The sequence below is a fragment of the Engraulis encrasicolus genome, chromosome 8 (assembly GCF_034702125.1).
Source record: "Engraulis encrasicolus isolate BLACKSEA-1 chromosome 8, IST_EnEncr_1.0, whole genome shotgun sequence".
Classification (NCBI taxonomy): domain Eukaryota; kingdom Metazoa; phylum Chordata; class Actinopteri; order Clupeiformes; family Engraulidae; genus Engraulis; species Engraulis encrasicolus.
The window spans coordinates 30,283,015-30,308,632 of NC_085864.1; the positions used below are offsets into that span (position 1 = coordinate 30,283,015).

The 25,618-nt window shown below is 42.1% G+C and overlaps 1 protein-coding gene and 1 long non-coding RNA gene across 4 annotated transcripts; one reads left to right on the top strand and one right to left on the bottom strand.

Annotated features, from left to right (window-relative positions):
* The first annotated feature begins 400 nt into the window (after positions 1–400).
* On the top strand, positions 401–10,909 carry LOC134454440 (tetratricopeptide repeat protein 39B-like). Of its 2 annotated transcripts, none has more exons than XM_063205433.1 (19): positions 401–543; positions 1,389–1,414; positions 1,750–1,852; positions 2,925–3,061; positions 3,412–3,488; positions 3,966–4,033; positions 4,323–4,387; positions 4,584–4,701; positions 5,063–5,128; positions 5,999–6,107; positions 6,833–6,900; positions 7,073–7,132; positions 7,237–7,398; positions 8,006–8,097; positions 8,302–8,422; positions 9,427–9,538; positions 9,659–9,776; positions 10,103–10,219; positions 10,604–10,909. In XM_063205433.1, exons 1-19 carry the CDS (start codon positions 505–507, stop codon positions 10,680–10,682), a joined length of 1,737 nt encoding a protein of 578 aa, XP_063061503.1. In that variant the 5' UTR covers positions 401–504; the 3' UTR covers positions 10,683–10,909. The 2 variants fall into 2 exon arrangements, with proteins under 2 accessions (XP_063061503.1, XP_063061504.1); XM_063205434.1 differs by having other exon boundaries at positions 402–543; positions 1,750–1,854; positions 2,930–3,061.
* Positions 10,910–17,172: 6,263 nt separating this feature from the next.
* On the bottom strand, positions 17,173–22,284 carry LOC134453633 (uncharacterized). 2 transcript variants are annotated; one of them, XR_010035685.1, is made up of 5 exons: positions 22,090–22,284; positions 20,820–20,936; positions 20,372–20,439; positions 18,583–18,692; positions 17,173–17,640 (listed from the first exon to the last, which is right to left on the bottom strand). It is a non-coding gene; the product is annotated as an uncharacterized LOC134453633 (long non-coding RNA). The 2 variants fall into 2 exon arrangements; XR_010035684.1 differs by having other exon boundaries at positions 17,177–17,637.
* Between the last annotated feature and the right edge of the window lie 3,334 nt (positions 22,285–25,618).

Sequence of the window (25,618 nt, forward strand, 5' to 3'; positions counted from 1 at the left end):
ATTTCTAATTAGGCCTATTTGACAATGGATACACCTGAAGTGAGTATACTAAGTCAAATAATGAAAAAGACTAGGATGCCAAACTGGAACAGCAGATGAAATGCCATTTTATTTTTATTCCCAGTAACTAAAAATAAAAACTTTTAGGAAATTATTTGCACCAGGGTTGCCTGTTGATATCTGAAATTGCAGATGTAATTTCAATTATGTTAAATGTTCTTTGTTTTGCCTGGTAATATGAATTAAAGACATGGGCTGTATATCCAGTAAGTTTGGCTGTTAAACGGCTTTCCACAAACATACCTGAAAGTAGCTGCTGTGGTACCAATCGAAAAGGGCGTTGCACGTATGACGGAGTATCGACGTGCCCGCTACAGCTGTTAAATAGACGCTGCCACAGGGATTTGAGGAAGAAGTTGAGAGGTTAGTTGGTGCTGCCTGCAAACGCCCAGTGCATTCTGATCAATTACTTTTTTTGTTTCGGCGCACAGAATATCAGAGGACATGGATCGTATGGATGAAATTACATTTGAAACGACGAAGGCGAGTTATTTTGCATCTCAGCACGCTTTTATGCCTAGGACTACCCTACACATCTCATCAATTTAGCCTACGTTTGTTTGTATTCTGTTTTATAATTTTATGCTGAGGTAGGACTATCTTTTTCACAGTTAAGGTAGTATGTTGCTCTCTGACTAGCTCGTTCTTACACCTGCACTGTAATTTTAACAGGCTACATCAAGACTTAGCCTATTTAATTTCTAATTTGGTCCTACTATTTTAGTGGGAATTTGCCTCAAAATAGGGTGGAGTTAACTCTTAGTTTGCCCTGCAAAAGTTACCTGGTGGTAATTTTACCCAAAATTTGACAACTCACTGACAGCAATGAAGTAGCCTATTATTTTCAACTGATACAGAAACATTACACTCAAGGAAATGTATTTTACTTTTCTGAATATTGTTTTCAACATTTTTTCTTTTCTTGAATATTGTTCTCTGTAACCTCTTGCTTGGCATCATCCACACGCATTTATCCAAAATTGGTGGGACAAGTAGGCTAAACTAGTGACTAGTTGTGACTAAACTAGTGACTAGTGCTGTGTGCAATTTAGCATTATCTTTAATTTCAGGGAGATTGTTTATCATTTTTCATGCCAAAATCTATTCTTGTCTAATATTTTTCACTCTGGCCACTTCCAGTGTAATCGAGAAGCCTACTTAGGACAATATGTCCTTCTCAAGTAAAATAATTAGGCTAATTTTAAAAACGACCTGAAATGGACAAAGTAGCCTTCTCATAACAGCTACACAGTTCCTTGAGTAGGCTAAGTGTTACTTTCCACCCCTGGTTTTCAATGTGCTGAATTGATGGTCTTATCTGTTTTTAGGATGAGGAGCTTGCTTCCAGCTCTATGTAAGTATGCTGTTTGTATGGCCATAGACTTTTTCATCCTGCGCTGTAAATTGTTTGCCTTCTCCAGAGGTTTAATACAATAACTACGTTATTATAATTAATAATTAACAACAATTAATAATAATTAATTTTAATACAATAATCATGCATATTGCCTTTTAGGGCCTGAGCACCGAAGTGCAAGGGCTACCATCTCGTTGCGAAAGATTATTATTATTATCATTGCTGTTATTATTATTATTATTATTATTATTATTATTATTGTTATCATCCTTTTTCTTACCTGGCAAAAGATGTTGTGGTGGTTACATGTACGATGACGTTCTTGTGTACAGGACCAGCAAAGTGGACCTGAAGGAGGCATTGAGTGAAAGTTTCAAGGCGCTGAATCTTTTCCTGAACAACAACTTTTTCGGGGCACTTGAGCTCCTCAAACCATGGTATGACTAAGAATCTAAATCGCATTTCAACCACTCTGTAGTCCATCACAGGATACTCTAGTCCAGGGGTTTTCAAAGTGGGGGCCAGGGACCCCTGGGGGGCTGCGAGGAGATGCTAGGGGGGCCGCGGAAAGTTGATAGGGAATATTAAAATAAATGATTGAAGAAATTGAATAACTAATGTACACCAAAATAAACCAAAATTGAGGTACAAAATATTCCCATTAGTTAATTTTATATATTCTAGTGGGGTACTGACTCACAGGCCTAGGACTGTAGTTGTGGGGGGAGCACAAAATAGTGCGACATGACCCATGTATAGGGGGCCTTGTCCAGAATCTACAGCTAAATGGGGGGCCGTGTCTTGGTAAAGTTTGGGAACCCCCTGCTCTAGTGTAAAGCCAATGATGGTTTTGTTGTTTTAGATTAGATTGCCTGTATTGTCCCCAAGGGAAATTTGTTTTCACCAACCGTCATTAAGTGTTACAGCTAATATGGAGACAAAACATACAGCTCAGTACACAATGGAAGTACACCAGGACAAAACCTAAAGACACAAGTACATACTGTAGTCTCACAGAAGCACATACTGTCACATACACACAACTACACATACACGTACCTCCTTCATGCAGCTGTGTGCAATAGGTTTGGCGTGTATACTGTCTGCACATGTGTGCAGTTCTGTGCACTTTCATCCGTCTTGTGATGGCCCCAAGCCAGACTCTTCGTGTGTGTGTGTGTGTGTGTGTGTGTGTGTGTGTGTGTGTGTGTGTGTGTGTGTGTGTGTGTGTGTGTGTGTGTGTGTGTGTGTGTGTGTGCGCGCGTGCGCTGTACTTAAAAAAATTTTTTTTTACAAAAATTAACTAACCCTTTTTTGCATCTGCACTTGTTGTTCTGTATATTTCCTGTGCACTTTGTATCTGCTAGTGATGTTGGCTATGATTATGTCCTCGTTTGTAAGTCACTTTGGTTATAAAGCATCTGCCAAATGCAATGTAATGTGTATGTGTAAGCACCTTTAATTAACTGCATGATCTATAAAGGAAGTCTACTACTTCTACCACTTCTGCAGGAGGAAGGACAGCGTGTATCATGCCATGGGGTACAGCAGCATCATGACTATGCAGGCTGGGATGACCTTTGCCCCCAAGGACATCGAGACAGCCATAGACGCTCTGGAGGAGGCGATTGTTACATGCCAGAGGTATTCACCGTTCAGTCTGGACTCTGGACGCTATATGTAAATTGTGTGCACGACTGCTGTATGATGAGTGTGTGTAGATGCAGTGTATATATATATATGTACTGTAAATGTTGTCAGTTTTATGATACCATTGTATTTTGAATATAAGATTTTGTGCTGCTATTGTACGAGTATGTAGTATTGATAGCCGACATGATTGTCAGCTATGATTATGTTCTCAATTGTTGGTCGCTTTGTTTAAAAGCGTCTGCCAAATGCAATGCATAATGTCATGTAATTGATGTGTCAGTTTGTGCAGGACTACCGCTGTATGTGTATGATCTGAGTTGCATCCTGTTTCCCCGTATTAGGTTCAGAAGAAAGGTGACGTTTGTGGAGGCCATTTCGAACATGATTACAGGGAGAACCGTAGAGCAGATGACTGAAGGTAAATGTTGAAACAAAATGCACATTCTTCGTTTTGGAAAGAGTAGAAGTCTGCAGTGCAAACTGTAGCTCCCCTTTGAAAATGTATTCAGGTCATACAGTGTTTGGACCCAACAGGGTCTTCTTCATCAGGGATGTCACATGCCTGATGAAGACCCTGTTGGGTCGAAACATTGTATGACCAGAATACATTTTCAAAGTGGAGCTACAATGTGCAGACTTCTACTCTTTCCACTATCGGATACGCCTTTGTCCTGCACCTGGCCTCAGAGAGGTGGGATGTAGAGTAGAGTAGAGTAACTTTATTGATCCCTGAGGGGAAATGGTGTCAATACTTCATACTCTGCATACTCTGCATACTCTTACTCTGATGAACGTTCTTAATTTTGACCTCTCTGTGATGTGGTGATTTTTTTTTTTTTGGAGGGGGGGTCTAATCAATAATCATGCATTTTGTATCCTACCCTGTGTTCCTCAGATGAAAGGCATGCAGAGCTGTGCTATGCTGAAGTTCTTCTCCTGAGAGCTACATTGGCATTTCTGGAAGTAAGTCAAGTCGTATTTATTTGGTCGGCCTTTGTTCCTATTGATTTTGTGCTAAATAAAGTGTTGTACAAGCAGGTCTGGGGTGCATTTCTCGAAACCATAGTTGCTAACTTCATTAGCTACTTTGTTGCAATTTGCCATTGGCAACCAACTACCCAAGTTGCTAACTGGCTAACAATTGCGCTTTCGAGAAACGCACCCCTGGTCAACAAATTTAATTTTCAGTTATTTTCTTATTTAGCCTCATTAAGTGCCACACTACATTAAATGTGTTCATGGACTCTTCTAGGATGAGAGTGTGATCGGCTTCTTGAAAGGAGGAATGAAGATGCGAGCGAGCTATCAAGCGTTTAGGTGAGTGATTTTCTGTTTTGGTTAGCGCTATCGATAATCATTATTCTGCGTCTGAGATGGGTGACTTAAGGCATTACACAAATTAATTCTTCACTTCAAAATGATGTGGCTACAGCCAGTAACATGCTGCAGAAATAGCCTTATTATGTCTTTGCTCCATTTTGCCTTGTATGACATTTTGTTTGCATTCTACCAGACATTGCCAGGATATGTTGAACGCGTACAAAACTCAGACAGAAGGACAGAAGACAGAAAGTGAGACGTTCAAGAATTTCGCTGGAGGAGTGAACATGGGCATTGGCTCCTTCAACTTGGTATGAGACTGTTCTTGTGGGTGAAGACGTGGTGCACACATGCATACTTGAAAAACATTAGATATTGTAAATTTCACAGCTGACTATGTGTATTAACCCATTTTAGCCTAAGCCCTTTTTGGGAAAAGATGCCCTCTCCCTATTAAAACCTATATCTCAGCCTCCGAAGCACATAAAAACATGAAATGAGTTGCATTCAAAAGCTAGAACCTTCATTTCGCACGAGAATGTGTTCATTAAGCTCTGACATATCCACATTTTTAATAAAACAGCTCAAATCTAAAGAACTTGAATGCAGTGTATATGTCGCTCCAGGACACAATGGGTTAAACTTTAACTCATCATTTTTTTCCCCCCTCAGATGCTTTCCCTTTTCCCTACCAGAGTCCTTCGATTGCTCGAGTTCCTGGGCTTTGCTGGCGACAGAGTAAGTTCGCCACTTAAAGTGGAATGACTTTGCCTCGTATCTTGAATGCAATACTACTTTATTTTTCTAGTTGCATTATGTACTGTATTAGAGTAGAGTAGTGTAACTTGATGGATCCCAAAGGAAATTCCAGCAGCATACACATAGTCTACATAATGCGCATTGCATGGCAGGTTGAAGATATTGCACACTCCTGCTTACGTTTCTGATTTTCAGGGGAAACGTTTCAGATTTTAAGCAATATCAATGGAGTTATTATTAAAATCATATGGAAAGGGAGATGTCAAAAACAGAAGGGGAACTACCCCTCCGCCTCTTAAAGATTGCACCCTGAGTATACAAACATTACCTGCACCAAAAAAAGTGCAATTCCATTTATTAGCAGTAAAGCTGGTGAATTCCTCTGTTGTTTTCTCAGAGTTTGTTGTTGTTGTGAGCATGGGCTGTTTGCCTAGCCAGGCCACGCCCTCCTAGTGACTCAACACCTTCGGCGTTGCAACTAGTCAGGGTCAAGAGTAATGCAAGTATTTTCTGAGTTCCCGAAAATACGGGAACTCCTTTCACTTTGTCGGGAAGCAAACGACCATAAGCAAACCAAGGGAGGTGGGTCAACCATGCTGTTTGGGAAATGTTCATTGTTATGGGGCCTATACTACAAAGTTGGTTCAGGATAAGTTAATGTTAAGTTAAGAGGTAAATCATCTAATAGAAGAGCTTTTCTGGAGAAAATCTATTAGATGATTTACCTTTTAACTTAACCTTAACTTATCCTGAACCATCTTTGTAGTATAGACCCATGCTCTTGGTCAGACCAAGTCTCGAAGAGATTTGAACGTCGATGATAATCAGGCTACTGTTTTTCTCTTCCAGGAAGTGGGGTTGTCGGAGCTGCGCGAAGGTGCCGCCACGGGGAGCCTGCGCTCCATCCTCAGCACCCTCACTCTCCTCATGTTTCACCTCTACGTCTCTGTTATCCTAGGTGAGGCACAATATGTGTGTGTGTGTGTGTGTGTATATCAGTGTAATGGGTCAGTGACGTTTCAGCTGTAGCACACGTCAGGGCGGTGCAACGACAGCCAATGCCACTATCGTACAGATTTAGTTTGTTTGTTTGTTTGTTTTTAGTGGACTATCTTAGAAACATTATTCATTGCATCAGATCAACCACACTTTTGCAAATTACTTTATGGGTACTAAATGCCGTTACCTAATGTCTGAGCCCAAAAAGAAAGTCTTGAACGATGAAACAAGAAAAGAAAGAAGGTCCGCACACTGTTGCTGCTCCCAGTTAATTCAACACAACGTTTCGACCAGACCAGACTGGTCGAAACGTGTTGAAAAAACTGGGAGCAGCAACAATGTGTGGACGACCTTCTTTCTTTTCCAATATGAAGAAACAGACCTGCCACAGCTGATGATTGACTTTGACAGCAGATGATTTAATTTGTTTAACAAGACTGGTTTTGGTTGCTGTCTGCAATAATATTGTCTTTATATCTTCTTTGACACCATTAAATGAGTCATGTTGATCCCTGTGCAATCTCTTATCGTAATGTTGATCACCACTAAAGATTGGTTGATGATGGTCAGCAGAACAATTAAGTTTCAATTAAAACTTTGCAAATGATGACGGTTTGTCGGAGTTTGGCTTTCGGATGTTGATCAAAATGGAACTTAAATCTATTTGTTTGTTTTGGCTATTAGGTACAGGTGAGGGGAATGTGGCTGAGGCAGAAACCCTGCTGGCACCATATGTTGCAGAGTTTCCCAACGTAAGTGAAGCGCAAACCTTTGTATGGAGCTGTTTTCTCAAAGATAATTCTAGCTGAACTCTGACCAGTGCTCTCTTTCTCTTTCTCTTTCTCTTTCTCTTTCTCTTTTTTTCTCTCTCTCTCTCTCTCTCTCTCTTTCTCTCTTTCTCTTTCTCTCTCTCTCTCATTTTAGGGGGCCCTTATGCTGTTCTACACTGCTAGAATTGCAGAACTCAAAGGGAACTTTGAAATGGTGAGTGGCATTCCTATTCAACACTATACTATTTAATGGCACAAGGAAAAAAAAAGTTTGCTGAAATGTTTTTACAAAAATATTTCTGATGCTTTTTTTTACAGGCACAGCAGAAGTTTGGCGAGTGCATTGCTGCCCAGCAAGAATGGCACCAAGTGCATCACCTGTGCTACTGGGAGCTGATGTGGTGCTACTCGTTTCAGCAGAACTGGACAGAGGCTTACCGCTATGCAGACCTGCTCTGTAAAGAGAGCAAGTGGTCACAGGTAAAGGACCGCTTTAGTTTGGATTGTATAAGTACTGTACTGTATGTTGTTTCTTCTCCTTCCATTCCAATGATTTGGTTCCACTGACTGTGGTTCAGCCTAGTGGTGTTAATAAATTAACTCTCTTTAGTGATGATGACAGCTCTTCAGGCTTGGTAGTTCTTTTTTAAGCAGCATTCTCAGAAGTGGAAACTTCACTGCCCTCTATACTGCTCGCTATAATAATATATCGGAATTTAAAGTGGGTCCCATTTTCAAGAAATGTGATTGCGGCCTCAGAAACCAAAACCACATGTCTGCCTTTGTTAACAAATGTACTGTGTGTGTGTGTGTGTGTGTGTGTGTGTGTGTGTGTGTGTGTGTGTGTGTGTGTGTGTGTGTGTGTGTGTGTGTGTGTGTGTGTGTGTGTGTGTGTGTGTGTGTGTGTGTGTGTGTGTGTGTGTGTGTGTGTGTGTGTGTGTGTGGGTCTTACTGTCTGTTTATTCATATTCATAGACATTGACATATTCCACATACAGGATCTCTCTCTCTCTCTCTCTCTCTCTCTCTCTCTCTCTCTCTCTCTCTCTCTCTCTGTGTGTGTATTAACACATCTGGTCTTTTTCAGGCCATTTACGTGTTCCAGAAGGCATCCATTTTGTCCATGATGACTGAGGAGGAAGCAAAGGCAACTGGCGAGCAGGTTGAAGACCTGTTTAGGTAAGCAACAACAAGCATAAGACCTGACTCAGATGGACTCTTGATAAAAAGTACAGCATATCACTGCAGAGAAACACTCTCCAGTGTTTGATTTAGTGCACGGTGACTTGCATTAGGATTTTTTTGTTTGAATTTCCCTTAAGTGTGTGAAGGTTTCAACCGAGTTACTTATATAATTTAAAAGCTGGTTTCCTAATTCTTCAGGTCGGTAGAAGGTCTCCGACTGAGGCTTGCTGGCAAGTCTATACCTACCGAGAAGTTTGCAGCGAGGAAAGCAAGACGTTACAGTGATCCCAAGCCATCCAAGTTGGTTATTCCAGCACTGGTGAGCACACATTTGATCTAATCCTCTCTAACTCACTCTTTTACCCCAAACAACTGACATTTCCGTTGCACCATGGTTCAGTTGGTTAACCCCAGTGCACACCGGTTCCGCCGAAGTGTGGAGCACTTCGACTCAGTTCCACACATTCGATTCCATTCGAGCCCACACACCCGCACAGATGTCCGGCCGTTGGCAGTGCAGTACTCCACACCTCGTCAGAACCGATGTGCAGAGGCCCTGTTCGATTCCACCGTTTTCAATACAACCCCGCACACCGGCGTAGATGTCCGTAGATGTCGCCTGCCAATTAGGGTAGAGCTTAATTTTGTAACCGAAATTGTCGGAACCAATAGTGCTCTCCTGTGCTGTCGGAGGCCCTAAGGTGCCATACCATTAGATAGGGGACCTGGGTTCAAGTCTGGCCAAAGGTTGTTTATTTCCTTATCCAGTGGGGGGCCCCTTTTGGACGTATTTTTGCGATTACTATTGATGGAAAATCTAGCAATATTAATGGACAAAAAAATTGGCTGCAATTTTTTATCCACTAATATTGCTAGCTTTTCAATTAATAGATTGTACCCTAATTTTGATAGATTTCCCGTTGTTATGCAATGTCCCTTTTTGTTCTCGACCCCCCTGCAGTACCTCCGCAACACCTAATCCTAATCCTTCCCTATCTATCTCTTCCACTTTTGTAAAACCTAGTCATTTCAAGTATGGGTTCTTACTGGAATAAATCAGACATACGAGTTCGAACTGAAAAAACAAGACTTAACTTATTTATCTCCCAGAATCCCCAAAGTCCCTAAGCCTCTTGGGATGCATACAAAAGCATATCTGCCAATCAAACACACAAAGCATCTTGAGGCAGTCAACAAAACACACGACAATCACATTTTCCGTTCCTACACCATCACTCTCGCATGCTCTTATCAAAAAAGGCAAACAATTTCACATTTCACTTAATTACAGTTTTTTTGTTTATCTTTGTTAATCTTCAACAGGAAATGATGTACGTGTGGAATGGCTTTTCCATTGTGGGGAAGAGCCCTGTCATGGCTGAAGCCATTCTCAGCACAATCCTGAAAGCAGAGGACCAACTGGCCAATGATCCAAGTGAGCAAACGTCTTTCTCATACTGACCTCACTTCCATTTTGATTAGGTATATACTGTATATTCACATCTAGCAATTGCTTACTAAACTAAACTGTTGTTTCATCTGTTGTGGTCTTCAGAGCCTTCAGAGTACCATACTGACGACCAGTGCGTTGTGCAAATGCTGAAGGGCCTGACCTTAAGGCATCTTGGCCGCCTGACGGAGGCTGAGGCTTGCTTCAATTACGTCATTTCAAAGTAAGGACCAAAATCATCTCAATGTCGGTGTTCCGTTTCATCAATTCTATTCATCGATTCTTGACTAGGCCACATGATGGCCAATGTGAACAGTGATGGGGAAAATGGATTCGTGAGTTACAATCCAGTACCACATATCCCAAATGACCTGGTTTTACCTGTGCAATTCAGCCAGGTGATTGGCTGTTTGACTGCTCACTTGATTGAATAAGACAGGTAAAACAAGGTGATTAGGAATATGTGGCCTTGCATTGGAACTAACTAATCAATTTTGCCCATCACTGAATGTGAAGCAGCATTACTAATTAAGATTTCTGCATCCACAGTGAGAAGAACATTAAATACGACGACTACCTTGCACCGTTTGTCACATACGAGCTGGGACTCCTCTACAACCTGCAAGGAGATGCTAAGAAAGCAGTCAAGTGCATCGAAAACGCAAAGTGAGTCCAAGCTTCAGAGCTGATTGGTTTTGAAACGCTTTCTTACCATTGAGTAAATGTTCTTTCAATAGGAGGTACCGCGCCTTTTCTCTTGATGCCTGGTGGTTCCAATAGGTAAACTACAGGAGCAAGCAAGGGGAACTGGCACACCTTGGATGCCAATGCAATAGTGTTCTTTTATTGCAAATAAAATAAATTAAATAAAATTGCAAAAAAAATTGCATCGACATCCAAGGTGTGCGAGTTCCCCTTACCATTGAGTACCCATTACATCCTAATATAATTTGACAAGCAATGGCAAAAGTCATTTCTTTTAGTTGCTAGTTTTTCATCCTGGAAATGATGTTAATGAAAATGCATCCATGTGTTTGTTGTTGTTTGCAGGCTGAATTACAAGGAGTACTCTATGGAATCGAGGTTGCACTTCCGCATCCACGCAGCCCTGTCTAGCATACAGCATTGAGATGAAATCGCCACTGAACAGATGTTTGTCCTTCTCACGATGTCATCGCAATGCAGGCAATGGCAATATATGTCTTTAAATCAACTTGTTGTTATTAATCCATGTGTTATTTTATTTGATATGGATATGAAATCCTTCGTCTTGAATGAATGTGTTGTATGTAATATAATTTAATGTTGAAAATTCTCTTGTTAATAAATTCATCCTCAAACTTGTTGAATGAAAAATTGAAGTGGTGTTTTTTTTTTCCTTTTTAAAAAAAATAATATGCTGGAATTTAGATTTTTTTAAAATTAAGCTTTGTACCTAGATGGCTTTTTTGGTCATGACAACCATTTAGACTTGGTAGGTCTAAGCAGCAGTCTTGGAAGTGGAAACTTTACAACTAACTCACTGGTGCTCTCTTTACTATTTTCTAAGAAATATTAAATCAAAGCCACATGTTTTTCCACGGGTCAACAAACTTGGCACATTTATGATGATATTATTCTTATTCTTTCTGTGTGTGTTTGTTTGTTGAGTGATGGGGGTGAGGAGTGAGGACAGGGGCGACCAATCAGGAAGTCCTCTGTTATTTAATATGTGTGAATGAGCTTTCCTGGTGATGTAATGTCCAACACAGCTATCGTCCTTGTTTTACCCAGTGCTGTTAGCGATTCTTTTGTGTATCTGACAGTGTTCTGGTCACCTTGATAAATGTTAACCTCTGTCATAAGACCAAAGCTGCGTCTCTGTTATTCAGTTTAGGGATCATCTGTTAGTCCTGCTGCGGTCCTGCTGAGTCCTGTTGATTAATAACAATGGCATTTCCTCGTGTGTGTGTGTGTGAGAGAGAGAGAGCGAGAGACTGCTGGGTTTGTTAGTGCTGTGGTGACAAATCAGGAATTTCTCCTGGCAGAATGTCTCCTTTTCCCATTCCATTTATTTTACTGAGGCATGGTCTAATGCTAAAGCTCCCTCTTGGAATTCAGTCTTGAAGTTTGAGGTTTAAGAAGTTTATTTCCATGTCAACAGAGTTGAACGGAATTTGTTGAAGCATATCCCTCACTTCAAATACATATACTGAACAAAGATGCCCAACAGCAGAGCACATAAATATGGGCAGACAGCCATGGACACAGATGCATAAACAGAAGACAGTAGAGGGTCCCCTTTTCATTGCATATTAAACAGCATAATATAATAAGGTGCATGTTGAAGTGTTACCAAGGGTAAAGTGCATATTAAAGAGCAAGAGCAAAACACTAAGTTGCATGAATGGCAAAAGCCCTAGCAAGTTCAAGTGGTCTGGTGTGCTGTTTCTAAACTGGGATGTTGGAAGGTTGTAAAGCTTCTATGTCTGCTACCTGATAAGAGGAGATTAAAAAGATGATGTGCTGGGTGTGAGGGATCGGCTATGATTTTCCTTGCCATCTCCGATAACCCGTGATGAGAAGAGGGAGGGGTTGCCGTCTATGATTTTTGATGCCCTGCGGCACGCCCAATGTCTTCCAGCCTTTTCGTATCCTGTGGTGTTACCACCAGACAAGGATTGCGAATATGAGTATGTCAGACTGTAGTGCCATGCCCCCGTTCATACCTTATGTGTAGCCAAGGTATTCCTACACAATCGACCTCACAACTCCGAATAGTCTACACATGCTTTGACATGTTGACAAGTCTGCATCTAAAACAAATCTGAAAAAAAGTGTGTTCCTTACAGCCAGTGTTAAATTTGAGTGGTTCTTCCCTTCTTTGGTAGGCCGCTACAAATGTCTGACCAGACACTGTTTGAAGAGATTTCTGTGTGTCTCTCTGTATGTCTTTGTTTTGAGTTTTACGATCAGTTTGAACTGCCAGCTTGTTGAACCCGGCACCGGGAGGCCAACAAAAAAATGGCACAGGTAGTCCCTTGGGGTTTATCAGCTTTGGGGAATATCTCTCCTCGGGGTTGTGCTGGCGCCAACTCTCAACTTACTAGTGGGGGAGGTGCATAGGTTCAACAGCCCATTAGTCCACCAACCCATAAGTCCAAAAATAAGCCATATAAGCATCCCATTGGTCCGACATCCTGACATTAGTCTGACAGACAGATGTGCACGATACTCAGGCTACTGAGAATCGTGCATACATAAGGGCACGTTCGTTCAGACAAAAAATGCAGGTGCAAAAACATGCCTTTACTGAGGGTAAGGGATAAGAATTATTTTGGTTTGGGCATAGTTTTACCTTTTCAGTTAACTAGGGTGAATATTTACAAAATCATAACGCTGAAGTAATTGTATAATGGGTCCCTTTTTAAAGACTAATACATACTCAGCGGTCAATTGTCGGAATAATGGGATGTCGGACCAATGGCATGGCACCATGCCAGACTGCGTGTGGGCTTGCAGAAAGACCAGGCAGAGACCATTGATCAAGTCAGCACGTCTGACCCGCCCAGCAAGCTGCCTGCCCCCCTATACCCGCCAATCACTGCCCGTCAGCACATCTGGCCTGCCCAGCGGGTGGAGTATACAGAGAGGAATAGAAGCAGGTTCTCCGGATGAGCCAGATGTGACTGGATATATAGTAGAGACCTTTACTATTTGTACACATGTGACATAATTGGGCCGTGCACACATTGTTGGAGCAGAGTTGACCATGTACCGTACATTTGTAATGAAACTAGCCATGTGTTTTTTTTCTGAAATAAGAAAAATGGATGGTCCTCAGTCCAGTCTGTACGTTTCATTTCTTACAACCGTACAGGCTTCTGGACGGCAGGTCTTCTCTCTTTAGAGTCTGCACTATCTGTGTGTGTGTGTGTGTGTGTGTGTGTGTGTGTGTGTGTGTGTGTGTATGTGTGTGTGTGTCTGTGTCTGTGTCTGTGTGTGTGTGTGTGTGTGTGTGTGTGTCAGGTCTTGACACTGGTACCTGCCAAACGGCCAAATGCTGGTAAAACTTGGCTGTGGCTGGTAACAATTTCAGTGTCACTAGCCAATTTGGCAGGTAGCTTGTTCTATGATATCAGAATAGCGTATATTCTGCACTTTGCCCCTTGTATTGTGTATCAATTGTTTGTATTTAAGTTCAAGAAAAGGCTCAGTTACTCAGTTTCTATTTGCTTGATTTATTTCCATGTAGAAACCCATGCACTCATCTTTTTGCTTTAAGCACCTCGTCTTCTGAGGTCAGTTGTACAGCGTCATGATAACAAAAAACAAAAAAAACTAATTTGTGGCTAGAAGAATAACTAGATGGCTAGTGACTCGGGAAAACCACTAGCCACAGTGGCCGGCAAACGAAAAAGTTTGTGTCAAGCCCTGGTGTGTGTGTGTGTGTGTGTGTGTCTGTGTGTGTGTGTGTGTGTGTGTGTGTGTGTGTGTGTGTGTGTGTGTGTGTGTGTGTGTGTGTCTGTGTGTCTGTGTGTGTGTGTGTGTGTGTGTGTGTGTGTGTGTGTGTGTGTGTGTGTGTGTTTGATCCACACCAATGAGCGCGGGGGTCAGTGATGACGTAAAGTCTAAAGGGGTCAAGTGGGCTCTGACTGCAGACCTCTCGGCTCAGGGCAGGCCACTGCCCTCACAGGCTCTGGTTTCTGATACTGATCTGAGATGAGTTAATGCAGACTTCTTGAAGAACTCTGTGAACTATGCTGAAAACAGCATCATCTCTGAGTACAATTCTCCTAGTTGTCAATAAGGTCACTGTTAGGGGTCAAAGGTCGTTTGAAATATTAAAATCCTTTGCCTTTCATTTAACATTTACATGTGAATGTGGGTGTACGACAGAAAAGCACATTAACACATTAGGAACACTAGAATCGAACTCATCACAAACTCTGAAGTTCAGGAGCAGGGAGACCCCAAATACAACATAACTGATTAGCAATCCAAATAAAGGGTGGATAAAGCACTGCACACTGGTCTTCTTTGCTGGTACTTTATTTGGTGAACAACGCGTTTCGCTGTTGCCTCATCAGGTTCACTCTGACATTACGCATGTCACCCATAGGTGATAAGCAGCGCTCTAATTAAACCTTTTTCTTTTCCAGCCAAAACAGCTAGTAGATGTTTATCTTACTAGCCAAACACACACTCACTGAATGGGTCACAGTGGCTAGTTGGTCTTTCCTACCAGCCAAACTGAAATTTCACCAGCATTTGGCCGGTGGGCCGGTGTTATGCAATTTAGAGCCCTGGTGATAAAAGAGTGAATAGGCACGGTCGCAACCAAGCATAAAAATGCTTGGTCAACACAAGATTGGCTTAGTCTAATAAAGGTGGAGTTGAATGCTTGGTAAACAAGTTGGACAGTTTTTTCTAACGTGATTTCCCAAGACATAAAAAACGCTGCTTCCTACTTGGAGCAGCGAGTGAGCTGCCTCACAAGCATGTGGGATACACCTGCAATTCACGTCAGATTGATGAATGCCAATCACAGCAGATTACCGACGGCATGGAGGAGGTCTTCTGCCCAGCAGTTGCTCTTGTGGTACTGCGTGGCTGCTTGACAAAACTTTTGTTCCCGGGATGTAATAACGCCATGTGATATGACTGCCGCGCAGAGGTCACTCCCTTAAACTGCGCCGTGAACGGAAATTCTAAACAGGATGCTTCACGCGGACACAGTGAGCATGCTCACAGCCTAGCAAATTTGCTGCCTGGTTGAAAAAACACCATCATGAACGACCTTATTACCTGGTCACATGACCTCACCCACTTTCAACCACTCCACCCATTTCAGTCCAAGACAACACCCAATGCTGGTCCAAGCTTGCATATTATCACAGAGCATCCTGCCATTTAAATTCCTATACAATTCCTCTATTTACCAGATAAATATGCTCACACTCCTCATATAACTTCATCTACTGTATATCCACGTAGAGCTTATACAGTACATATCACTCCTCAGATATAGGCTCAGGCCAGGGACTCTGTATAACTAAATAGCTTACATTATGGACTTTCTAATTACATTACATTTGGCAGCTGCTATTAAAGACAGATACTTACAATCGAGGACATTGTTATAGCCTACAACACTTGCCGATACAAAGTGCAAAGGAAATGTAGGCCTACAGAACAATAAGTGGAGATGCCACATAGGGTAAGTGTTTTTTCTAAGTAGGTTACATTGGCACAGGATTAAAGAGTTTATGAAACGAAAACAAACGGTCATTCCCATTAAAGCCTTGTTTTTTCTGATAGCATCGATGAGACTTTGAACCCAATCATCCTGGAGGAACTTGTGAAAATGGCAACTCAAAGTGTGAATTCTGTGAAATTTGGTGTGACTAATGAGCTGGGCTGTGACATCAAAGAGGAGAGTCCCTGGTTTGCTAGTATGGCGATCTGAGAAAACAACACACATTTGATGGACCCACATCTTATAAAGGAACCAAAATTCTGATACAAACATCAGCGTGTCGAAAAACCACACATCCAACCTCATGAGAAAAAAAAAAACAGCAGCACAAATCTATTTCAGAGGCACTGATACATCTGCAGAAAGTGACATGTCTGACAGGCGAAGTGACGATTGTTGACCTAGCCTGACAGTTTGTTTTCTTTATGGTTACGGTTGCTAAGGGCGCTTTGCCATGACCCAAAGATGACATGGCGTGTGTATTTGTTGACAAATGGCACTGGGCAAAAATGCTCTGTTTCCGGGGATGTTTGTATGAAGATATTTCTGGATATTTACAATATACGGAGATATATTGATAGATACGGTACTGATACGCTGGTGCCAATTTTCATATATGGAGCATATCCGAATCTCGGAATGGGACAGTTTCGACATGAGACAAATCCGGATGCCGTTTTCTCACCTGATATGGCACGTGCTTCACGTATTTGATGCAGATACTCTCACGGATGTGTTCCATTCTTGTAGTTGTATATCTCCGGATCTGTGAGGCATGGGACGACCCATACCTCCCACGACCAGGCAATAAATTGATTTCACAGGCATTTATGTACATGCCTTTATCACGCTAGGTGTTTTTAGCTTCTTCCCCAAAGTTGTTACAACAATGAACTCACACTTACTGGACAATGTTCATCTATAAACGACTGTGCACCTTGCAGGGAAGCTCAAATCTCAGAATACTTTGTATAATGACAAAAAAAAGCTTTCTATTCTATTACTTAGGCCTATTACAACTTAGTCTTGCCTGGTTACCATCCTAATCACGAGTGAGATTGTCTTTCAGATCGAAACGATTGTGGAAGCTGAGGATTTCCCAGGCTAACATGTGACGGGCATGTTGCCACATCTGTGATGTTGCCAAAGTTGCCGAAATTACTTATGCTGACGTTAGGTTAAACTGCCCTACAAAAGGTAAACAGCAGTGCCAACAATGAAACTGAGGGGAAAAAATGCCTTCAAAGACTTGGTAGGTTGGATATTGTAGTTACTGCAAATTTGACATAGCAATATTTGTAAAACAGGGCACATTTTGACCATACCTCTTCGTCACAAGATAAAGGAGGTCTTTATGAAAATCATTTTCAGAATGAACACATTTTCAGAATGAACCTACGGTAATTGGTTACTGCACTTTGCCTTTGTAAGGCAGTATACTTCTTTCAACATAATATAATAGACACAAATCTACTGCAAAACAACAATTAGGCCAACTTTAAATTACTGCTAAATCCCAGCTAAAATCATATTATAACAGACAATTATTTTGTTGAATGTTCTTTCTTTAATTGCTTATTTTACATTTACATTTAATCATATTTCAAGCTTTGTCGGCCGCAGAAGGGGGGGGGGGGTCACGAAGGGAGAACCGGCCACTATCGGTCACTCGCTGGCTGGGCTTGCTGGCATCAATTGAAGTACTCCAGCAAGGCGCACACTTCTCCATCTCAGACAGAGCACAACAAATGTGCACTTGTTTCCCCATCAGGCACAAGGCTAGAATCAGCTCCTTTGAGGTAGTCGAGGTCGTCCTCCTCCAGGACATCCTGCGCCACCAGCACCACTGCTTGAAAAGCAACAAAAAAATAGGGCAGTTTTAAACAATGTGTTAAACATTTAAAAAATAGTGTACAGTTCAAAACCCACACTCATGCTTGTTTACCATGAACATGCCAAAGAACTGGTCACATGAGATAATACAGCAGGATTTTCACAAGATTATCCAGCAGATCAACCAAGCATAGTTCAATTGTGGTTTATCCACAGGAGTACAGTAGCTGTCATAGTAATATCCCTTACAAAAATTAACCATGGTTCTACTATTTAACTTTGATACACTATTTGCCATAAACCATGGTTCCCCCAAACCACGTGTTTTAAAACTATGGTCCCCCCCACGTTTCCTTATGCTTGCATCTCTTAAGCCTGGTTTAGACTCGTCCTTTAGTTGGAGGACACGTACTGTCAGCAGGGTAACGGCAGATCAAGTACCCAAACAGCCACCACGCCCTCCCTTTTAGCGCTGAATAGACCCCTTGCCGCGATCAACGTATAGTTCTCCCAGTTTGAATTGTTCGCGATCTGCCACTGCCCCCCCACTGACAGTATGTGTCCCCCAACTGATGGAGGAGTCTTTTTAAAAAAAAGATATTATTGTCTTCATAATGACAGTACAGTGCAGATGATGACAGGAAGCAAGTTGGGAGAGAGAGATGGGGAAGGGCTGGCAAAGGACCCAGGCCAGGAATTGAACCCGGGTCGGTCGCATTGCAAACGAGTGCCCTGCCATATGCTCCATGGTAGGGCCTGACGGAGGAGTCAAAACAGACCTTTAGTGTTGGCTGCCCATTTGCAAATACCTTGTACCAAATGCGGTCATTCTAAAAACTAACAATAGTACTCGGAAGAAAGAAAGGGGATATTGGCTAATTGCCCCCTGAAGTGAAGTAGTGACAAAAGAAAGTGATGGCAGTTGTATGATGGGGTTGGTAGTTGTGGTTTTACCTACCCGCTCACGTCTGCCCATCAAATTTTTCCTTTTTTTCTCACGTCATCAGTCTTCCCCGCAAGGCCCAGTTGTTTGACTTTTAAGATTCTCAAAGAATCTATTTCAGGCTTCTGCGAGACAGAAAGAAACTGAGTTAGTCTTTTTTATACATCATAATCACATAAATGAGTTATGAGTAAACTCTCTGGTCCCCAGCTCTACCCAGAATCCTTACTAGCCTGGATGATGGCATTGGTGACCTCGTCACTATTAGGTAATCTACAGCTGAACAGAAAACATACAATGCTGTACACAAGTTTTCATTACTTTATGACTAAACGTGTAATGGTGATCCAAATATACAGTGCACGGCAATAATGACTACACCCCTGTTGAAAAGTAACATTGTGAATAATATATATATTTTTTAAAACACATAAGTTGTTTCCAAAGAGATTATAGAGTAAGTGTAATACAAAAATGTTTTCATCTTATGGCAGAAAAGTAAGGTCAGTAGTATAACTTGAATGACATATTTTGTGCAATTATGCTATGTTAAACTGTCTGAGAAGGGGCGTGCTGGCCCAAAACGTCTTGAAATTGAAATGGATTTAAAGGGAGGTCATCGTTGTGTGTGTTTCATCCTTGCCTTACATTGAACTTTTACATTATGAGTCCCCACCAGGCCAAAATAGATGTGTGTGAGATTTGAATGAAATCATGTGGAGAGTATGTATCATGATCTGCTTCAGTAGTCACAGTACATGTCGACAAGCATGTTTCTTTTGGTGAAATTCAGCTTCCTCCTGTTGATGGCATCCACACAGCCCCAAGCCGTGCAACTCACTACCATGCTTGACTTTAAGCATGGGCACTTTTCTTTGTTGAGAAGGATACAGCTGATACTAGGGAGGGGGAGGTGAGGGGGCGTGGCCAGGCTTATGATAGGGTCAGGGGGGTGTTTGGAGGCTTGTGATGAGTCCAAGGGGGCGTTTGCTCAAAAAAGGTTGAGAACCACTGATCTAAAGCTAATTTGTTTATCATGGTGTCATTAGATCACAGTACATGGTTCCATATCCCATATCCTTAGTCTGTTTGACTCTGATGAGACCATGATAAACAATTTTGCATCAGTAGATGGTGTCAAGCATGTGTGGTGGTAAAAAGTGATTTGTAGAAAGAAAAGTGCCTCATGCTGAAAGTCAAGCATGGTAGTAGGACCGAAATGTTTCGGACCTGTACCGATGCTGTCCGCAGTAGGAAGCTGAATTTCACCACTAGAAACATGCTTGTTAACATGTACTGTGACTACTGAACATCATCAGATCATGATACTCTCCATAGGATTTCATTCAAATCTCATATACATCTTGTTTAGCTAGGTCCAGACTCGAAATGTAAAAGTTCAATGTAAGGCAAGGATGAAATGCACAGCGATGACCTCCCTTTTAATCTTTCAAATTCGTGAAGATTCGGGCCAACACGGCCCCTCCATAGACAGTTTAACATAGGGGTGTACTCACCTTTGCACCAGCATAATTTCAGAACAATGGACAAATATGTCATTCAAGTTATACTATTGACCTTACTTTTCTGCAGTAAGCTGAAAAGATGTTGCATTACACTTACTCGATGGTCATTTTGGAAATAACTTGTGTGTTTATTGAAATATTGTTCAAAATATTACTTTTTCAACAGGAGTGTACTCATCAACATATATATGTTCCTCTGGTTGCATTACATCTTTCTCTATTAATAGCACTTTGATCACAGAAGTATGGGCTGACATGCTCAGAGTAAACCTGTTTACCTGGCCTGTGGTCCAAGTCGTCACTGCAACTCTTCCTCCAACGCACGATGTGTTCGCCTCACTCATGCCTGATGAAAAAAAAAAATGATAACACAATCACATATTGTTATGCTAAGAAATTTCAATGTGATTCACTAGCCGAAATGGGATAAATGCAGAGAAAGAATTTCCCCTAGGGGACCAAAATTGGCTCCAATCCAAATTGGCTAAAAAATACTGTTACAAACAGTGGACAATTGTTTCTTGAATTTCCCACAGGATGAATAAAGTGCTTAGTAATACAGTGAATAAAGTACCTTATCTGTAAAAGACAGCCTGAACCTTACTGATGTTTTCTCTAGTTTGACGATGAGAACCTCAGGGTTATTTGAGATGGTTAAAATGGAAATTGCACATGTAAAGTCTAGATCATTTTCTTTCCCTTAAAACATGCAGTCAAATATATTACCGACAGGTCCTGAGGAACTCCGGAGGGTTCTGGGTTCCATTGGAGGGTTGGGGTTGCGGGGTGTTGATAATGCATTGCAACCACCGTCTCCTGGAGTGTCTCATGACATTCATGGAGCTGCGGATGTAGAATAGAGTGAAGTACTTTTTATCATGTTAGGCCTAATTCCAAACAAAATTAAGGTGTTTATCAGCTTACATAAATACACAAATACAAAACCAAAACATGCAGAGGCCTTATACACATCATCAGTCTTACACATTCTCTCTCTCTCTCTCTCTCTCTCTCTCTCTCTCTCTCTCTCTCTCTCTCTCTCTCTCTCTCTCTCTCGCTCTCTCTCTCTCTCTCTCTCTCTCTCTCTCTCTCTCTCTCTCTCTCTCACACACACACACACACACATCTACACACACACACACACACACACACACACACCTAGATGGGCATCATGTCATCCATACGATGTCATCAATTACCCTATAACAAAACACATTCTTAAATTCACAATTTCTCGTTCTCTTCTTTCTGGCACAGAAGTCTCTAGCTCTATGTGTGCATTGGAGCAAGGGCAACGACAGGGCATACTCCTGTTCTGTCAAATAACATCGGAGGGGGCTTCTTTACCTCTGTCCCATTCATAACGACACATGCTGTGACCATCTCTTATCTTACAGAAAGGCAATTTATAGTGTTTTTCGCTTGGTCAAGGGGGACAAATCATATATTAGAACAATACAGCCACACTTTCAAGACTATACAATTCAGACACAAGTGTCCATGATGTCATTAACTTTTAGATATCACGGAAAATAAGCTTTATGTCAAACAAATCTGTAACCAAATATTAGTCTCCTCCTAGCTAGTTAAAATGTAGCAGGTTACCAAATGTTGTCGTAATTTCAAAATCTAGCCCCTGCAGATATCCGACGTCATATATCCAATGTCAGTAAAACGTCTATGCATACATTCATTCGTGACACCGTATCACTTGCCCAAAGGTTTAGTATTTTTAGGTGGTGGCAGGCTAGCTAACTAGCTAACGTTAACATCTGCCTACCAGACCGAAAAAGCTAGGCTAGCTAACATGCTAAGATAACCGTCCTTGTTTAGTGGACAGTACAAGGCGCTGGTTAGTTAGCAAGTTAGCTATACGGTCAGTCAGAAAACATTAGGAAAGTTAAACATTACAATGTTCAGGCATGCTTTAATTTTGATCTAGAGCTACTTTACGACAATACACCGTATGTTCATCTAATCTGTTACTTCAACTTACCTCAGAATGTCTTAAAGTCTGGTCCATCCTCATCATGAAATGACCTCGAACAACCTCGCCAGCCATCTCACTTGGACACCGTCTCGGAGTCCTCTCATAGTCCCATAGCCTAGAGCTAGAACTAAATAAGGTTTTTTGATGGCTTAACAAGTCTGCGACAGATTTCTGGAAAGTCTGTGATAAAGATGCTGCCAACTAACGTACAACAGAAATCCAGATAGGAAGCGGCGGGCTGCCGCGCAGAGCTTCATAATCATAACGGCAGAGGGAGGGCCAACATTCTATTCAATGCGATTGGCAGCACACGTCATTCAAAATACCGGTATCCAGTCAAAATATCTCCGTATTCACCAAACACAATTCCGGAGTCAAAATATGCCAAGATTTTCACGGATTCTTGAAAAGTCGGGAAATGGTCGAAATCTGGTCCGAATATGCCGCGTGTCATAAAACATATCCAGTCAAAATATCTCCGGATACAAGCCTATTTTGCCCAGTGTGGGGGTCATTTTGATTCAATTGCGCGATATAGTGTGATTGAAATGCATGTACATGCAAAAATATTATCAACTAGAGAAAAAACGGAGGTAATAGGCTGTTGGAGCAGCCCCGAAATCCTAAAAAAGAAGAAGAGAGAAAAAAAGTAGGCCTACGCTATATGCATCTCTGTTTATTCGCTAAGCAGTAGCCCAGTCTGTGAGTTGGCTGTCCTCGACCGAGAGCACCACGGAGGCTGAAGCGCGGATATCCCAAAACCAATTTATTGACCAGTTGAATGGCAATCAACAAAAAGTGCATATCCCGAGAGCATTTGCATCGGTTTGGCATGTAATGTGCATTACCCTTTCCTGAAAACAACATACAAAGCAGATGGACAAGGTAAAACGTAACCTAAAGCAAAGCAGTGCACGAGCAGTTACAGGGGCAGTTTCAGTCTGCACGCCGGCGATGTCAATTGTTGGAACAATAGCATTCTCTTCAGTCCAACCATGCCCGCGATCTCCACATTTGTGGTGAAGCACGAGGGGTGGAAATGTGCCGAGCACAACAGTGACCATGAGCTTGCTTCAAAACCACGCTGGTGTGGCAGCTTTTGTGATATGCACCGGAATTCTCATCCACATGTACATCTGCTTGTACGAGGCTATGGCAAGCGATGTGGGACAAATGTATGGCAGGAAGCGAATGTCAACATAAACAGAGATTACACAATCTTCGATATGGTCAGCAAATGTTTTGGGGCTGTCATTTATGTTATGCCTACACTTTGGAATTAGATCAGAGTCTTGTTGTTACACAGGCATATTTGATTTAGCCCAACTGTACCCTATACTTAACTTTACTCAGTCTATCCTACAAGCAGATAGCCTACAGGGCGGATGAGAATCCGGTGTATATCACAAAAGCTGCCATACCGGTGCCTGCGTACGAATTGGATCCACAGAGCCCTTGTTTTAGCCTTCTCCACAGTTGGCCACAGTTCCATCATTCTTCACAGAAGGGAACTTGTGCAAAGATATTCCTTCTGTCAAGTAGCCATTTTTGCAGCTGGCACCGTTCGGCCCTCCAGCAACACACTGCTTGACACTGCGCTTTGGTTTGGTAGCCTACTAGCCGCTTCATTGATCTGAACAAGGTGGAATGAGGTGAACTCCCCCCTTTTATGTCACGCATATCATTTGCATGTCACCAAAAAAACGAACATAACACTTTTTGGGAACGTTTTAACATGACTTTTAGGACAAAATATCACCCAGACAATATCCCATTTTATTCACAAGGCTTAGAACTTTCAGAATCTGTCCCGGAAATGGTCAAATTCCTTTACTTTGTTTTCGTTTCATAAACACTTTAAGTACAGTACACACACACACACACACACACACACACACACACACACACACACACACACACACACACACACACACACACACACACACACACACACACACACACACACACACTCACCATGCCATAGACTCTATCCCTGGACTGGGCCGAGCTTAGGCATTAGGGCAATAAATAGTCATGAAAGAGAAGGGTCTTTATTTACTTGTTGAAGTTGAAAGAGATGTGCCTAGTCTTGCTGCCTCTGGGGGTTTGGTCCACGGGACCGTGACAGAGAACAGTCTTGACCTGGATCACTTTGAGCAGCGTTTCTCAATGTGTGGTCCGTGGACCACTGGTGGTCCATGAGAGAGCTCAGGTGGTACAAGGACTCCTATTAAATGTAGTCAGTGCTTTCAAGAAAAGCCAGCATAGGCTATATTTATGACATTATTAGAAGGCTGCACATAGCCGACGCTCTTCTTTCACTATAATAAGGCAGGCCAGTAATTTTATATGAAAAATAAGCGATCTGTATCTATATTTGTAACACTTAAAGCTTTTACTATCAGTTGACAGGTGGTCCATGAAAAACAAATGGGTCCTTGGTCTGAAGAGGTTTGAGAAACGAGCGAGCAGACAGCACGACCAGATGGTTTGTGTTGGAGGAGCGTGGACGTCTGACAGGAACGTACGGCCTAAGTATCTCCTTCAGATAATCTGGGGCTGTTCCTCAGATGATTTTTGCAGGCAAGGGTCAAGGCCTTTGGCTTTTTTTGGGCCTTTTTGGGTTGAGTGACTACCTACCGTGTTACTGCTTTCTGGACCATCTGTAGTGGCTTTATTGTACAAGCAGGTAGATTTGCTCGGAAGAAGTTACAGTAGTTCAGGCAGGAGATGACCATGGACTGGGGTTTTTTTAAAGATTTTTTTTTGTCTTTTTGACTTTATTTATGATAGGACAGTGATGGTGGTGACATTAAGTGAGTGGGGAGAGAGACGGGGAAGGGCCTGCAAAGGACCCGGGAATCGAGCCCGGGTCAGCTATATGATAGACGAGGGCCCTGCTAGCGGTTGGCTACGGCAGGGCCCGCTAGACCTATTTTACATGGGCACGTGCCTGGGTATTGATTTGCTGTGCCCTGGTATGAGTTTCACAAAAAAACCCAACCTTGCTACCTTGGAATTTAGCTCAAGTTAAGCATACAGAGTAATCTACAGAATGCGCACAAAATAGTGCACACGCACTGGCCTACTTGCAAAAATATAATTAATTTACAAGCTTTTTAAAATAAATAACTGCAAAAATTGTTTTGCTTGCACGCTTTGCACGCTCACATTATCTCTCGGTGCCCTACTGTGCCCCTGTATAGCATTAGGTCAGCTGACGCCCCTGCCCATGGTCTGAACCAGTCATGCTGCATGTTGGGTCAGGTAGGGTCAGATTTTCTTTATGTTGAACAGCAGACATCGGCAGGCCCAGGTCACTGATGCGCTGTGGTTGGGGAATGACAGCCGCCGGTTATCACTCATGATGCTTTTTGCTGACTTTGTTTGAGGCCAGAGTGGCAGAGCCCATCTTGACCTCGATGTCACAAAAACTCTTTAGCTGTGATCACAAGGAGCTCTGTCCAAGGTTCCTCTGCAGGTTCAGCATACATATCCGAATAGGCTACATTATGATCTTTCTAATACAATGGAA